The sequence below is a fragment of the Carex rostrata genome, chromosome 25, assembly GCF_964058835.1.
Source record: "Carex rostrata chromosome 25, lpCarRost1.2, whole genome shotgun sequence".
Classification (NCBI taxonomy): Eukaryota; Viridiplantae; Streptophyta; class Magnoliopsida; order Poales; family Cyperaceae; genus Carex; species Carex rostrata.
Genome location: NC_135942.1, coordinates 6,281,304 through 6,298,394, shown reverse-complemented (window position 1 = coordinate 6,298,394; position 17,091 = coordinate 6,281,304). Strand labels below are relative to the sequence as shown.

The window sequence follows — 17,091 nt, the reverse complement described above, 5'->3', positions numbered from 1 at the left end:
TTCTGGCTTCTTCAGCACCTGTGAAATATCATGTATGCATCCATTAAATTTTGCGGCGATGATCCTCACCATCCATGCTAAAGTTTAATCAGTCAAAACATTTAGGTGCCGTTCAGCAACACTTTCTTTAATAATTTCTAACTTAGTTTAGTTTTTTTTTTCAAACATTGATTTTTTAGCGCCGATTAAAATTATCTCCTAAAAACCTTTTTTTTCTCTCCTCAAAATCGTAATTTCTAAACAGATTCTTTTTATATTTTGAATCATAATTTAATGGAATTTCAATTCTTCTTAACCTCAATTTTTAGATTAAGACAAAAAAATTAACTAGTTAGGATAAATTAAAATTTAATTTTATTCTATAGCATTTAATTCCATTAAATTTGAACCGATCCATATTTAATTATAAGACTGCGGCTGAAATTTATTAAAAAAAAATGAATGCGGTATATAATTTTGTCAGTAATATTTTGAGGAAGAGCACTTAATAACTCTTTATTTTTATTGTATTATCAGTCTTAAAAAATGTTTAAATATAAGGGGGAATTTCATGTATCCCCCTCAAAAACTTCAATATTACGTATTTCCTCCTCTAAAGTTTGTAATAACATATTTACCCTTCAAAATGATAGAAACTCACATATTTATCCAAAATCAATAAAATAATACAATTTAACATTTATAATATATCAAACAATATTAATTAATACATCATGACCATTATACCCTTCTCTTTCTCTCCTTTCTCTCTCTCTGTCCGTCTGCTCTAATTAGAGACGCCAAGACTATTTTCTCACAAAATCTTGGCACCAACTTTAGCACCGAGGATGCCAAAATCAATAAGGCCCCACATATTAGAGTTGTTGAGTGAATTTTTGTCGTGAATTGCCTAAACTTTTCATTCAATTTTAAATCTTCAATTTTATCACAAGTTACGAATGAGGCACATGTAAAGATCTATCATTGCCCCAGGCTTCATTCTATGTTCCATTAATTTATATTCAACATATATAAGTCATCTTAGTAGAAACATTCAAACAAACATATAGTAAACAGAAAACCGTACCAATAAATATGTGAGTTTTCAAACGGTACCAGTAAACAGTATACAAAACAACAATTTATATCAACATAAAGTCGAACAACCAATTTCATATAAACTATATTTTAGTATATGAAATATAACCAATCAATCACCATATACCAAAAAGGAAAATGTCTACTACTATGTTCCGAAAATACCATGCAGTAGCAATAAGTGTTAAACATACAAAATGCAAGTATGGAACAAAAAGAGATTGGAGCGATGATGCCATATGCGAGAGGAGCGAGGTGCCAAGTTTACTTTGGAGAAGAATTTTATGGCGAGAGAGGAGAAGAATAGAGGAGATATTGGCGCCTGAGAGATTTGGCGCGAGATATTTGGCGAGAGAGATTTGGCGCTAGAATTTTGTGAGGAAATAATTTTGGTGCCTTGGAGCAGATGGATAGACAGAAAGGAGAGAAAGAGAAGCGTATAATGGTCATGATGTATTAATTAATATTGTTTGATATATTATAAATGTTAAATTGTATTATTTTATTAATTTTGGGTAAATATGTGAGTTTCTATTATTTTGAAGGGTAAATATGTTATTATAAACTTTAGAGGGGGAAATACGTAATATTGAAGTTTTTGAGGGAGATACATGAAATTCCCCCTAAATATAAATTCACCATTATATGCATAATCTATATTATTTGTAATCATGTCTATAAAATATTAACAAGATTTGATTCACGTTTCGCCGTAAATCAAGTTATTTGAAATTTTAACGGTGGTAAATTAAAGATACTTTTTAACGGTGGTAAATTAATTTCTAACTTTTAGTTGTATTATTATTTAATTGATTGTCAAGTTATTATCGAGATAACCAGGTTAGCATTTTAATTGTGTATAAAATTAGCTAAACATTATAAATTTATTGCATGTAGCTTCTGAAGTAGATTAAGATAATTGTTTCTTAAAGCCCGTATTTTACCTTCTTCGGACATACCACAGGAAAGGTTGCAGTAGATAATTTCACACCTAATCACAGAATTTGTTCCGGTTTCGTATCTTTTGTCCCACAATAACGAAGAAAAGAGTTCCTAATTCTTTATATATACTTTCCTACAGCTATTTGTCGCCGAGCTCAGTAGCGTGAGCTTGTAACCCAAGCGGGGGCAGGGTAACTCGGATGGTCGGTTCGTTTCCTTTGGTCGGATCTGAGACCCGCTAAAGTTGGCCCGCCCGATCCAAGTTGGGCAGCTGATTCAAGCGACTCAGGCGAAGGCCCGAGTTGAATGTATCCTAGAGCGGAGGGGAACGCGTGAGGCTGGCTTCACAGAGCAGCGAACACCTCCCGCTCTCAACGGTGGATGGATAACGGGCCCGTGCGGTCCAGATCCACTGTGGCCTCTGGAACATTCCGATCGGACGGTTACCTTTTGTCCAGGCGCTAATTGAGAGATTAAATATTGACTATTGCAAGAATTTTTTTAACTATTGCAAGAAGCGATTCCAATTAATATATTGTGACTAATATAAAAGTGAGCTTATGCAAGAACTAACAAGGAAAGTACTTAAAACCAAAATAAAAGCCATTCTAACATTCTTTTAACAAAAAAAAATAAAACCAAAATAAAAGCCATTCTAACATTATTTTTACAAAAAAAAAAAAAAAAGATGGTTGATTAAAACCAAAATAAAAGCCATTCTAATATTCTTTTTACAAAAAAAAAATGATAAAATCAACCAGTTATTATACATCATTGTATGCCTTAATCCTCATCGACAACGGTAGTAATGAGGCCCTTCTCGAGCATTTCGTAGAACCGCTTGGTCCGACGCTGGTTGTTCCAGTGGTGCATCTTCCACAAAGAGCCCGCAAAAATCCCGAGGGTTATCCCTAAAACTATCTCTGTAACCAGGTTCGGCGGCTTTCTCGCGCCTCCCTTCTTCATGTATATCTGCGCCGCTTCGGCATGGCTTGCCACCTTCCCTGCACTTGTTGACATGGATGTCTAATTGATCCCGTCTCCTGAAATTGATATTCAACACTTTGTTAAAATAACACAAAAATCTGAAAATGTTTAACCTTAGTAAACTTTTTGGAAGTTGTTAGAAAGGTTCGGACCTAGCTAATAATCTTTGCTCAAACTCTTTTGGTTACCTTCTGCTATCTCGAAGTTTCAGCAAAGAAGACTAGTAGAGTATAGATAGAGGGGCTAGGCACGTGTCACTGGAAAGCTGTGGCACGTGCAACTTCGAGAACTACACACGATGCCAGGCGCAGAGTTACAATTTACAAATGGACCCTGTATTCTGTATAAACTTGTGCTTTGCAGCATAAATGTATTACCATTTAGTTACCATATTTATCATCGCTATATTCATAACATTTAAATAGTTTATTAGTATTATTGTAGTACTCTTTCTCAAAAAAAGTATTATTGTAGTACTGAAATGCTATAAAAATTAATGCAATATAGATCATTTAGCGCATTCACTATTTTAATGGAGACTTAATACTAATTGGATTATATATATTCTTATTAATTTTTTTTTTGGATTGAAAGCAGTAAGCGATTGCATTGATAGAAAGAGTTACAAGTGAGCTGCTACATAATATGAGACAACGAGTGTCTATAAAAGCATACAGCTGTAAACAAACTAACAACGCACAGAGAGATGTGCACCTGTGGACACAAATTTGATATCCTTACTTGATTTTAATGATAGTAGCCTAGAGAGTGTTTTGTTGTGTGAATACAGTAACTAAATTAAAATCAAATTGAAACTGAATTAATCGGACCAGGACAGTCACCAGGCAACCGAGAGACACTGAATTAAATTGGATCGAGAACTGAATCAACCAGTTTAAGACAGTTACCCCTAAAAAAAAAGGAGAAAGAAAAGTAGTTTGGCATCATACCTATATTCTTACTGTTTAGTGCGATAGACGAGACATCTAATTTTGATCACCATACCTATCAAAATATCAATTTTAAAAAAAAAATTCTTTATCAATTCAACAATTATCTTACGTCTCCACTGAACATATAAAGTCTTTTCTTATCTCACCATTTATTGATTTAATCCGAAAATTTTAAATTCATTACTTTTTATTAAAAGCTTCAAACTGTCCTCCTTTAAAATGATGACATGTTCGGATGAACATTATTTATTGTCCTTTCATGCCTTAAGCCACTCGTGGTTAAATTGAGAAAGAATTAAGAAACGAAAAATTCACCTAATATGACGCAAGAAATAGAAAGAAAAAACTGAGACATGCATGATCAAGCTAAGAAAACGGAAAATTCATCTAATGTGAGTTTTGAATGAATATTTTCCGATTACTAGGTCTAAAAACGGGAATTCATATCCTCTGCATTAACTCAAAAAAGAATCTTTTGAGTTAATGAATCTTGACCATCCAATTTGTTTCAAGATTCGTGCAAATTAAATCCGCACTAATATTAAAGGGATCTCTATATTTTAGACAGGAGCTGGATTGATTCTGTTTAAAATGAGATTTATTAACTCAAAAGATTCTCTTTTGAGTTAATGCAGAGGATACACATTCTAAAAACGGAGCGGATAATGCTTATATCAAATTCGTATTTGTTTTTCAATGAACGGATACATATACAAATACAACTAATAAATGGATGTCAAAATATAAAATCAAATATGTCTTAAACTGATAGAGATACGGAGCGAATAATTCACTAATATGAATTTGAATACGGATACAAAACAAATAATTGAGTATTATGAACTTTAAGATATAAATAGTAATAAAAAAATAATAAAATTAAGAAAAACAAATCTTCTTTAGCTTCTTGTCAAATTCAAAGACTAAGGTGGAGGATTGACCGAGCTCGGTTATGAACTCCGCTAGTACCTTGTCGACCACACCTACATGGCTTTCGAGCTTGGAGCAAACATTAGAAATGAGAGAAGTATTCGAGTTTCTTCAATCCATTAAAGGCAGATAGAGTTTAATCCCAATATCTAACATTGATAATATTCTTTCAAATATCTAAATAACCTTTGTACACAAACTTCCACTATCACTATCACTATCACTTTCACTTTCTAAATATTTGAATTTTTTTTTTCCACGTGAACAGTAAAAAGTAGTTCAAAAATTTTGCCAACCCAATTCCATTCCTATTCCATCAGTAACGCCGAACAGACCCTAATATACACAAGTGAGGTAAAACTAATATTAAAGATGTTCTATAAGAACTTATCTCATTTAAAAAAATAGATTTTCCTCATATATGAAAATTGTAAAATATTATAAAATAATAAAAAACATTTGTATAATTTTTTTTAATTTATTGTTAAATTTTGATTTGTTGATTAGAAAAAAAAATTAAAAATGTGAAATTGGAAAGTTAATTAAAGTGAAGAAAAATTATTTTACGTTTACTTGATAGAAACTTTTTGTTTTTCAAAAGTTCAAAACAGTTTTTGTATTTTTGTATGTTTGTTTTCTAAATTTTTATTTTCATTGCCAAGTGTGGTTCAAGTTTGTGAGTCTGCATCGTCTGCATTAATCCAAAAGAGAATTTTTTGAGTTAATACATCTTGACTGTCCGTCTAATTTTAAACGGAGCTTATCCGGCCTCCGCTTATAAAATATGGAGTCTTTAATATTAGTGCGGATCTAATTTAGACGAATTTTGAAGCTTATTGGACGGTCCAAATACATTTTGAGTTAATGGAGAGGATAGGAATTCCAAGTTTCTGTCTAGGGGTATCAATGGATACGGTAAGGGTCGGATGGAAGCATTTTTATACCCATACCCTACCCTTATCCGTTACAAATTGCTTTACTCGTACCCTACCCTTACCCGTTGTAGTAGTCGGATAACGAAACGGTAATAGGTAAATAACGGTTAATACTTGTATAATAATTCTTTTTATTATTTATTAAATAAAACACTAAGACACATTTATTTGTCACATATATAATCACATTACTAATATGAAAATTAATTCCAACTAATTTTTTTTTTTATCAATTGTTAAAGTGCTTTAATGGTGAATTATGTTTAACACAATTACATAAATGATCAATTGTTCAAGTTAGAAAATTTAATAAATTTTGTTTTCCAAGATCAATAGTAGTTGCTAGCTGGACTGTTGGAGATGGGTAATAATTCAATGCTCATTAAGATATATAATATATATTATTATTTTTTTATATAATTACCCGATCGGATAACAAATACGAAATAGGCTTTACCTGTACCCTTATCTGTTTTAATAACGGAAAAAAATCTTTACCCGTACTCGTACCTGATAAGTTTACGAAAAAAAAAAATCTTATCCATATCCGTCTTATCGAATACAGTACGGATCGAGTAAACGGATAAAAGGGTGCCATTGACACCCTTATTTCTGTCATCCCTCCTTGTTACTTTTCTCTCAGGTACCGTACATACAACATAGTGTGCTCCCTATCAAACCCAAACCCGCTATCTATTTGTTAAACCTACAATTTAATCCCAAATTTAATCCGTCTCCTTTCTCCTTTGTTTCCCACCCAAAATCTCGTAATCTCCTTCAAACAAATTGAACCGGTGAGTAATCCACCCGTTCTCACCCACCTCTGCGCTAAAAGATTGAACCGGTGAGTGAACCGGCGTAACTCAGACGGTGAGTCTCTTTCGATTCAAGCGTTCTTTCGCCCAAAACCTAAACGCCGCCAATAGATCTCTGGTGGTGTAATTCAGTGTACTAATAGCTTCTTGTAATTCTCTCTTTTTAATTGGGTAGCGCATGCGATTGCAAATACCATTGCAAGGTGGCATCTTGTATATAACGCATAGCCCTTCACAGCGAAACAGGAATGCTACAATGAGAACCTCTCTTTACCGACATTGCATAGCTGCTTGTAAACTACGGTTGACAATTACAAACTATGCCATAACACATACAAACAGTTTGAACATGAGCTTTTTAGCACCAAACAATGTTTCTTTCTCCTATTTTTCTTCTTCTGCTTCTCCGACGACCGGTAAGCGTGCACGGAGTGCAAAGAAAACGAAGGCGGTTTATCCACAGCCTTCAAGAAAGCAAGAAAGTGAAGCCTTTTATGTCGTTAGGAAAGGAGACATGATTGGTGTCTACAAGAATTTAGCTGAGTGTCAGGCCCAAGTTAGCGCTTCGGTAAAACAACTCTTCTTTGCTGATAGAATTAGCTCATTGTATACTATATGCATTGTTCTTTAGCTTGTTCGGCTCACATGTCTAACTTGATAGTACCTCAAATTGATTTGTCATAGTAATTTTAAGTTTCTCAAAATATATAAAAAAAGATAATAAAAAGTACAATGTGACTTATCAATGGAAGAAGAATAATAATTTTAATGTCCTGTACTTTGATATTAGATATGTGACCCATCCGTTGGAGTTTATAAAGGCTACTCATTGCTTAAAGAAACCGAAGAATATCTCACTGGTAAAGGACTAAAAAATGCTCTTTACACCATGAATGCTTCTGATTTGAAAGATGACCTCTTTGGAGACCTAGTTCCTTGCCCTTTCCAGGTAAAGTTACCGTAGTTTGTTTTGGAGTATTTTGGTCATTAAATGAAAAAGATTTGATTTATTTGGTTCATCTTTTTGCTCCAGGAACCAGATGGGCTTGCTTTTTTAGTCGAAGAACCTACTGAAAAACCACCTCCCCTAAAGGGTTACCAGGACATGGTGGGTGAATATGTAATTAGATCTTTTTATTTACCAAACGTTCCTCGCTTCTCTGTACAATACTGGTATGGAATATGTATAAGGCTCCATTGGGGTTTTCATCTCATTTTAGCTCAAAGTAAATGTTTAATGCCTCGTTGAAGCCACAACTCTTACAAAAATTCAATCTAGCACCAGAGCAATAAATGAGAATGGCAAAACATGCACTGAGGAATAATAAAAAAAACAGTATTTGTTATGACCTATTAGCCAGTTGACTCCATACTGGAAGGGTACCAAGCTGGCCATTGTCTGTGCTAAATTGCAGCCCTTGATTGTGACAGCACAACTTAGGGAGGACTAATTTCTTAATACAAAAAAATAAGAAAATACTCCTATGCGAAGTCACTGAAGAACCATAGGAACAAGTCAAACAGGCCATAATTAGTAAAAAAAAACATGAGCCTCTTGATTTTGCGAGTTACTTTGTACTCTTGTGGAAGGATAAGGAAAGTCAACCTAGTTTATTGGGTAAAATATAGCATGTGCTTTTTCCTCAAAAAACAGGTTATGGCACCTCTGAGCCAGCTTATAACTAGAGGATTCACTAATCTAGTAATCTGTGACTATCATTAACGCATGTCGACAGCAACCTTGAAACATAATATGATTATATAATGAATTTCTGTACTATTACATAATTAAATCTTATCTATCTTTAATTCTTTATTTATTTTCTTAACTTTTGGTTAGTACTTTATAGACATCTTGCATTATTGAGTTTGACGGTGCCTCGAAAGGAAATTCAAGTAAAGGTGGTGCTGGAGCTGTTGTCAGAAGCAAAGATGGAGAAATGGTATTACATTACATAAAAATAGCACCCAACTAGTATATTTTCAATTTATTATAAAAAAATAATGATTTTTTCTTTTCTTTTGTGTATCTAAAAAGATTGCAAACTTGCGTCAAGGATTAGGCGCAGCAACCTGCAATGTTGCTGAATACAAGGCTTTACTTTTGGGGTTGAAATATGCTCATGAGAAAGGTTTTAAGAACATTCAAGTACAAGGCGACTCTAATCTCGTTGTTAAGATGGTATTTTTATATCTAAATATTTGCAATTCACTACCTTGCCATTTTCATGATTCTGAAATCATGTCGTGTGATGTTTGAGATTTTATCTGTTGGCATGCTTTTTAGAATGAATATATATATAAGAAGCTTTTATGATTCTTCAACTTGAATTTTTTAAGCTCCATTTAATGGAACTTTTAATATCTGTAGTCAACTCACCCCAATTTAGAACCAATTTTCGGGAACTTTTTTATAGCTTGTGCTACAATAGGATGAATTGAACTGTGATTTGGTCACCCTAGTAAGCCAATCAAACAGAAACCAATCAAGAATTTATAGTTTTCTTTTGTTCAAGGAGCTTGGCATGGTATGAATAACAAAAAACTTAGGTAGATGCTGTAGCAGTCTACTGCCCAGGCTCAAGCATGTTAAGTTTCCGGCCTGAATCTATAAATTTTTTATAATATCCAAAGTCATGATTGCTTTGGTCCTGGTCTCTCTCAATCAGTCAATCAATGAACAAATTAATGTATGTTAAAATAGTGCTTATGTGCAATGTGAACAGGTAAGTGGTCAGTGGAAAGGTAGGAAGGAGCATCTTCTGGACTTATGCAGGAAAGCTATAGAGCTGAAGGATAAGTTTGACTCTTTCGAGATCAACCATGTCAGAAGGGTATCTTTCCTTTTAATATTTTCTTTAATGCATGTACAAAATTTGTAACTTTTGTGCTGTATCTGCTTAAATTACAGGGCCAAAAACTGATTGTACTAACTTGGATTACAATGGATAAATTTTGTGCATCAATTTTTAACCTCTTGATCTTGTGTACAACATGGTCTAGAAAATTTGCAAACAAGGTAAACAGCATGTGATTGATTGAGCTTCGGATCTGAAAATAAAAATGCAGGAGAGAAGTTGTGTCACTAAAATTCTGTGGAACCAGAAATGTTGTCATTTCATTTCATTATATCTTTTGAACTCTTCCTGAAAGATGGAGGTGCCACATTTAATCTCCCACACCCCCCCTAAATTTCAGTTTAATATCTGAGTAGATTACACCAAAAACATCACGAGTTCCTATTTTGGTTCTAAAATCTCCAAGTTTTATTATGATCCTTGAACATTATAATTTGTAACATTTTGATCCCTTATAATATTTCTAGGTATACCTAATAAGTGTTGACCATGAATTAGTCGTTTTCATGGGTCATCTTTAGTTAAGAAAACTCTCATTACATGTTAGATAAGTTTGTCAAATTTTCGGACTAAATAATACTATGTTAGTGAAAAAAAATTCATAGATCAGAATTTAGGAAACATAATTGAACTTTGAGACTTGTGTGGCAGAAGGCGCAATGGTTGATACTTTGTGGATTATTTGCTGTAATTTACAGCAATTACTAATATTTTTTTTCCTATATTTTTTCAATTGCTTAATTGAGCCATAATACCTAGCCCTACAAATTAGAAAGTACACAACTGCTACCAAACCACTGGTACGGTCTCAGTAAGGAAATACTGCAACGTGCCAGCTGAGGTATTCTAGTGAGAGAGAGTTTGATAGAAAATTGCAAAATTTGCACCATAGAAAGAAGAATTAGAAAGCATGATAATAACATTTTGTTGCATGCCAATAATCTCCATAGGAGTTTAATGCTGATGCTGATGTTCAAGCTAACCTTGGTGCTGATCTTCCCGGTAAGTTTACCTCATATATTACCAGAACTTTATACTTGTGATATCCAATCTTGACTGGCATGTTATCACTCAACTCATTAGGATTGTACTGCTTCCCTCGACTGTGCAATTGAACCCCCAATATTGGCCAATAAAGTCCTTATTTGCAACTAAGCATAGATGCAAACTAAAGAGTGACGCTATGGTACTATGCATAGCACATAATGGTCCGTACTACGTATCAATATCTCAATTTTCAAAGTTAAAATAATCGATCTGAACCATTTAACATGATCTCCATATAGAAATGCACCTGTAGATCAAGTTTTACATTTTTTAGAATTTTTTTACTATTTTTTTAGATAGGTAGAAAACTAGAAAATCACTTGATCTAAAAATTCTAGACCATTCAAAAGTAGTAATTTTCTACCTATCTAAAAAAATAGTAAAAAAATTTTAAAAATGTAAAATTTAGTCTGGAATCTGGATATACATTTTCATATGGGATCACAGCGAATGGTTCAGGTTGACTATTTGGACTTTGAAAACAAAAATATTAATTCATAGTACGAACCGATATGCGCTATGCATAGTACCATAGCTTCACTCTAAACTAAAATTGGTTGTGTGAACCTCTTAGTGTGCAAGGACCATTGTAGTACTCAACTTTGTTTCTTGTCTGATTAATGGGGTTGTATTTTGTTTATGGTTGTCTGATTTTCCAAATTTCACTGAGTTAGCTTATTTTTTTTTATAGCTTAAGCACGAGTAATCCCTGACAAACCATGTGCAAATATTTAAAATATGCTTCAACCTACATAGTTTGTGTATATCAGTTGGATTCAATCACACTTATATCTTTTAACATGTTAATGCTTTTGTGTCCAGATGGAGAAATTCAAGAGGAGTCGTTTTGCTGATTTTCAAACTATTGACATCCATGGGTTTTATTTCAACCTGAGCACTCTACAAATAAAAGCCTCAGTTTCTGTAAAGAAATGCAATTAGAGGTTCTTAGGTCACAAAATTTTGGTTGTTTCATCTTATTTGTGTTTTTGGTTACATGTATTCTGGTAGTTAAACATGTATGTTTTCAGATATACTAATTTGAGCCATTATTTTCCTTTCCAATGTCTTTTAGGAAGGAGAGGTTTGTGTATTAATTGGGAGTGTAAAGATAATCTACACCTGCACATTATTTATGGAAGAGTATACGACTGTTTTTCTTCTCAAAATATTGATTAGTTTTATTTTGTTGCATCAGATATCATGCAGACAAGCAAAAAATGTCATTCGTTGCGTTGAAATTTGGAGGATGTTCTACATAAGCTCACATCCATTTAAGAAATCAAATCGACTTTTTATCAGCAGAATGGATGAAATCTGTTCGGATTTAGGAAAAATTGGCTGAATTTCTTTTTTTAGTAATAAAATTTTCAATTCAGAATTGAATGTCTACAAAATAAACAGTTAAAAATATAGGAGATTCGCTGTCTAGCCATTTTCTTTTGTGCCCCAAGGGAATTTGGGGAATTTTTTTTAGAAACCATAAATAAAAAAAATAGATTTTACCAAACCAATTTCATTGTTTTTTTATAAAAACCATAAGAACCGAGATGTCATTTCAGTCCCAGCCGTCTTCATAGATTTTGAGAAAAAAAGTATTTCACAGATTTTGAGAAAAAAAATATTTCACAGATTTCGAGAAAAAAATATGTTGAAAATTTATAAAAATATCTCGGATCGAATTGCTATTTCAGTTCCGAAAAACAAAATTCGGACCGAAATGGCATTTCAGTTCTTATGATATTTGTAAAAAAAAAAAGTAATAATGTTAGCCGATATTTTTATTTTTATTCATTTTATAAAATATTTTAATAAAAATAATAAAGATTCAATCAAAATTTTAAAAATACTAAAATTATAAAAAAATTTCACGGCTTGAAATTTTAATTTCAAACCATGAAAATTTTCCACGACCCGGGATACTTGTGTCAAATTATTATAGTTTGGCACAATGATGGAGGTTTAAAGCCCAAATCACCAAACTAATAATCAAAGTTTAGAATTGCGTTATTTTATATCTACACACAACGTGTCGTCAACTCCGATATGCTGCAATTCACGTTGACAAAGTATCATCATATTTGGTATTTTGAAATAAAATTATTTGACAAATCATGACTTTATTCCCAAGTCAAGAACTGGAGATCTCCGTTTCTCTCGTAATATCTCAAAGTCTGTTGCTACGTGTCGACAGAGGGAGAAGTAGACATCTCGTGTCATCATTTCTGACCCCGGTCCCACATCATTTCTGACCCCTGTTCGGCCGCGCCTCGTTAAAAAAAATATCCGTTACAGCAAATTAATTATCTCTTCACAGAAGTGGATTCAAATCTTGGAACAGCTCATTTTTCTGTGCAAGTATTTCGAAATAATGCAACGGTTTGAGTATTTTTAAAATTTTATTTGAATTCTGATTATTTTTATTAAAATATTTTACAAAATATAAAAATAAAAATGTCGGCCAACATGAATAAAAATAAAAAATAATTGGATTTTACCTTTTTTTTGTGTGATCTGTTTCCGGTCAGAGAAATGAGTATGGAACGAAATTACAAATTCCGCCTTTGCTTTTAGTTGTTAACTTTTAAGAATTTCCTACGGGCTTATTCTAAAAAAAATAAAGTTTTTAGAAATTTAGTTTTGAACTAAATTGTTATAAGTAAAAAAAAAAAAAAAGACTTGCACAATTTTTTTTTCTCATTTAAGATCAATTCAATAAATTTTAAAGTTAAGCTCACCCAAAATTTGATGAGCTTAAGAACGTCCTCGTTCTACTGCTCTCGAGGTTTTGCTATAACTAATTAAATTTTAATAATATCTTATTATATATTAAGAGTTATTAGTTAATTGTTTAAAGGATCGACATATTCGTTAATAATATAATAGTAGTTCAATATTTGTTGTTTCAAATAATACACTAAATAGGTAATCATGAATTTTATAAACAACAGACATGTGATATATCAGAAGAAATGATGACCAATTATTCAGGTCTGTAGAACCCATATTTTCCGTAGTTACACTAGCTAGCATTTTATTTTCTCGCTAACAATTTATTGCTAAATGCTAACGATTTATTGCTAAATGCTAACGATTTATTGCTAAATGCTAACGATTTATTGCTAAATGTTAAGATACTACTTAACTAATTAATGAATGGACATATCCATTGAAAATTAGTGGGTGAAATTTTGGAAACGCTATCTTCTGCGGAGTTTTTCCGTGCGGAGCTTTTAATCTGGTCCGTTCGTTTCAGATCAGACGGACTGGATTAAGGGTTCACTAAATTTTGAGTTTTTTTAAAATTCGGGCAAGATCTGATCTGATCCGTCCGATTCAAAACGAACGGACTAAATTAAAAACTCCGCAGAGGATACTTTCCCGAAATTTTGTAACTCAAAGAATCCGCCTTTTTTTTCTGTGTACATCTACGATATTAATAAAGATAAGGTTTCAAATGCCTCATTGTGTGCTTCACTTTTCTATCTATGTTTTTAATGTTCAAACAGTTAATTCAAACTGTTCAATATAATTCTTATATTAAAAATATTTTACTATATTTTTAGATAGGTACAAAATCACTGTTTTTGAATAGTTCGGAATCTTTTGAAAACAATGATTTTGAATCTAACTAAAAACTAGTTTAAATATATATATAAAATTTGGTCTCCAAGTACATTTTAATATGAAGATCATATTCAGTGGTTCAGATGACTATTTGGACTTTAAAAACATAGATAAGAATGTAAGGCATGAGACATTTAAAACCTAACCATTAATAAATAGGATGCTGATAACAATCCCCGCAGGTCTATCCCCGCAAAAAACCCCGCACTAACTGCCAAAAAAGTCATGGGGGGACCGCTTAATCATTAATACTCCGCAAAAAATGTTAGTATTTAACTTGAAGCATCAAAGTATTTATCCTGAATTTGCAAAGTATTAATCCCTATGCAATGATCTCTATTTATGACTCAATAAATCAATCCATTAATTGTCCCCACACAAAATTTCTTTTTTTTTTTGAATTGTCCCCGCACAACTGGGGACCATTAAATAAACAATCCCCTCATAAATACTTGTCAGTTATCCCCGCACAAAATTTCCTTTTTTTTTGGATTGTCCCCGCACAATTGGGGACCATTAAATAAACAATCCCCTCACTCAATGATAAATACTTCTCACACATAATGATAAATACTTTATGTTACATAGATAAATACTTCTCAGACATAATTTCAATTTTCAGTAAAAACATCAATGATAAATACTCTAAGACATAATGATAAATACTCTATGTTACATGGATAAATACTCTATGTTATAAGGATAAATATTTTATGTTACATAGATAAATATTTCTCAAACATAATTGCACTTACAGTAAAACATCAGTGATAAATACTCTTAGACATAATGATAAATACTCTCATGTATAAGGATAAATATTTTATGTTACATGGATAAATACTTTATGTTACATAGATAAATATTTCTCAAACATAATTGCAACTTACAGTAAACATCAATGATAAATACTCTCATACATAATGATAAATACTTTATGTTATATGGATAAATACTTTATGTTGCATGGATAAATACTTCTCATAAATAACAAATAAACATTTATTAACGGTGATTGTTATTAGATAACAGTATAATTAATGTGAAAATTATTTTTAAAGGAATAATTAATGCGGAAATTGTTATTAGAGGAAAGCATAATTAATGCGGGGATAAATGAAAATTTTTAGCCAAATAAGTGAGGGAATATGACAGTTAAGGAAGTGAGAGAGTGCGGGAATAAATGGGGGGACAGGGGTGAGGGGCTTGTTATAATTATTCTAATAAATATCATTTTTCATTACAAATTTAAGTACTAATTAACAAATGTGCATTTTGAGAAGCAAAACATTATTCATATTTTATACTATTTGAAGATAAAAGGTTCTAGTCATTATGTTATTGATGAAAATCTCAGTTCAATAAATACTGAGCTAGTCGTTTTTAATATGATAAGATACCGGCCTCATAAAAGAAGACGCGTTTAAAAACAAATCTTTTGATTAATTGAGATATCATAATTTTTTTTTTTGAGGAGATATTATAAATATTTAGTTACCTATGATAGCTATTGAAAATGAGGAGGGTTCAAATGCCTTCATTTTTTTAAATTTTAATAACTCAAAATTTAAAACTTAAAAGTCAAAATAAAACTGTTAGATGTGATCTATGATATTTTCTTTATGTGCTCATAAAAAATTATCACATTTCAATTTTGTTTTTTATGTAAATCAATAAGTTGAAAAATCAACGTTTAGAAATTATCCACATTACCACGTTTTTTACAAGCTTTTGATGATAATCAAAACAAAATTAAAATGTCATAATTTTTTACACATTAATAGATAAAATGATGTATATCATATCCAACGTTTTTTATTTTGAGTTTTTAAAGTTTTGAAAAATAGAAATATGACGAAGATATTTGAATCCTCTTGAAAATATATCTGCATAACTGTAAGTACCTGACATGTTGAGTCATCATTGTTTTTAACATTATGACGTATATGTTGTCTGCCATATCAGTCAAAATCCCTCATCACTTGCATAATGTAAATATTTTAAATTATAAATTTTAAACTACCATAGTGTTAACTAAATATTATTATAGAAAAAAAAGAGTTGGACAACAAAAGAAAAGTATAGGGAAAGGACAAAAGACTTTACTTCCGTTTATAAAGTATAGGACGGGCACGGGCGTAAGAAGAAAAATATATATATTATGTGTTGAGAGTGGGATTTGAACCCACGCCCTTTCGGACCAGAACCTTAATCTGGCGCCTTAGATCAACTCGGCCATCTCAACTTTGATGTTGAATATTTAAATACAATATAATATAATAGTCCCAAATCCTGTACGACAAATATTAATCAAAGTCACCGACAAAAACGCAGTGATAGAAAAGCACGTGCCAAGAATCTGTAGTTGTTATGAAAAGAAAGATGATTAGCACCGAGAAATTGGTGCTGTCGCCAGAATTCTGGTATATTGTGGATTTGTGGTTCGTAGCCTATTTAGAGTATGATGCTAGTAAGAATATTGATTAATTCAAGAGATGTCACATGGTAACAAATTTGGAATATTGGGAACTAGTGATCGAGATCAGTTGGGGGGTTAAAAATACTATTAGTAACTTGAAGGACCAAATAAATATTTATTTTCGACTTTTTTGTGCATTGGCTGTACAGTAAGAATGATGAAGATTTATAACTATAGTAAGAAATCAATTATTAAAAGGATTTCATTTAGGGGTGTAAACGGATCGGATATTATCCGATTTTTGTCCGGTCTAAATCCGGAAAATTATTTAAATTATCCGATTCATATCCGTATCCGAGACTATCAGAATCTGAATTCAAAAATTTATAACGGATAAGGATACATTAAATTTTTTAAAAATCCATATCCGACCGTTTACACTCCTAATTTCATGTGCTCAAAATATTAAAATTACCTTCTTATTAGTAACATGAGTTGTTG

General features: G+C 31.9%; 1 protein-coding gene and 1 non-coding gene across 4 annotated transcripts; one reads left to right on the top strand and one right to left on the bottom strand.

The window, feature by feature from the left end:
• The first annotated feature begins 6,568 nt into the window (after window positions 1-6,568).
• On the top strand, window positions 6,569-11,713 carry LOC144576343 (uncharacterized). Of its 3 annotated transcripts, XM_078326703.1 has the most exons (9): window positions 6,569-6,694; window positions 6,815-7,207; window positions 7,430-7,588; window positions 7,673-7,747; window positions 8,490-8,582; window positions 8,678-8,821; window positions 9,366-9,473; window positions 10,448-10,499; window positions 11,367-11,713. In XM_078326703.1, the coding sequence occupies exons 2-9, from the start codon at window positions 6,818-6,820 to the stop codon at window positions 11,396-11,398; spliced, it is 1,053 nt and encodes a 350-aa protein (XP_078182829.1). In that variant the 5' UTR covers window positions 6,569-6,694; window positions 6,815-6,817; the 3' UTR covers window positions 11,399-11,713. The 3 variants fall into 3 exon arrangements, with proteins under 3 accessions (XP_078182829.1, XP_078182830.1, XP_078182831.1); XM_078326705.1 differs by lacking the exon at window positions 6,569-6,694 and having other exon boundaries at window positions 6,777-7,207; window positions 10,390-10,499; XM_078326704.1 differs by lacking the exons at window positions 6,569-6,694; window positions 10,448-10,499; window positions 11,367-11,713 and adding an exon at window positions 10,270-10,362 and having other exon boundaries at window positions 6,776-7,207.
• A 4,622-nt stretch (window positions 11,714-16,335) lies between these two features.
• On the bottom strand, window positions 16,336-16,416 carry TRNAL-AAG (transfer RNA leucine (anticodon AAG)). Its single transcript has one exon. It is a non-coding gene; the product is annotated as a tRNA-Leu (tRNA).
• Between the last annotated feature and the right edge of the window lie 675 nt (window positions 16,417-17,091).

Bases quoted from the DNA above. Each gene is read 5' to 3' on its own strand.
- LOC144576343 (XM_078326703.1), top strand. From the start codon at position 6,818: ATGCGATTGCAAATACCATTGCAAGGTGGCATCTTGTATATAACGCAT. The intron at 7,589-7,672 runs GTAAAGTTACCG...TTTTTGCTCCAG, and splicing joins TAGTTCCTTGCCCTTTCCAG to GAACCAGATGGGCTTGCTTT. The intron at 9,474-10,447 runs GTATCTTTCCTT...TAATCTCCATAG, and splicing joins AGATCAACCATGTCAGAAGG to GAGTTTAATGCTGATGCTGA.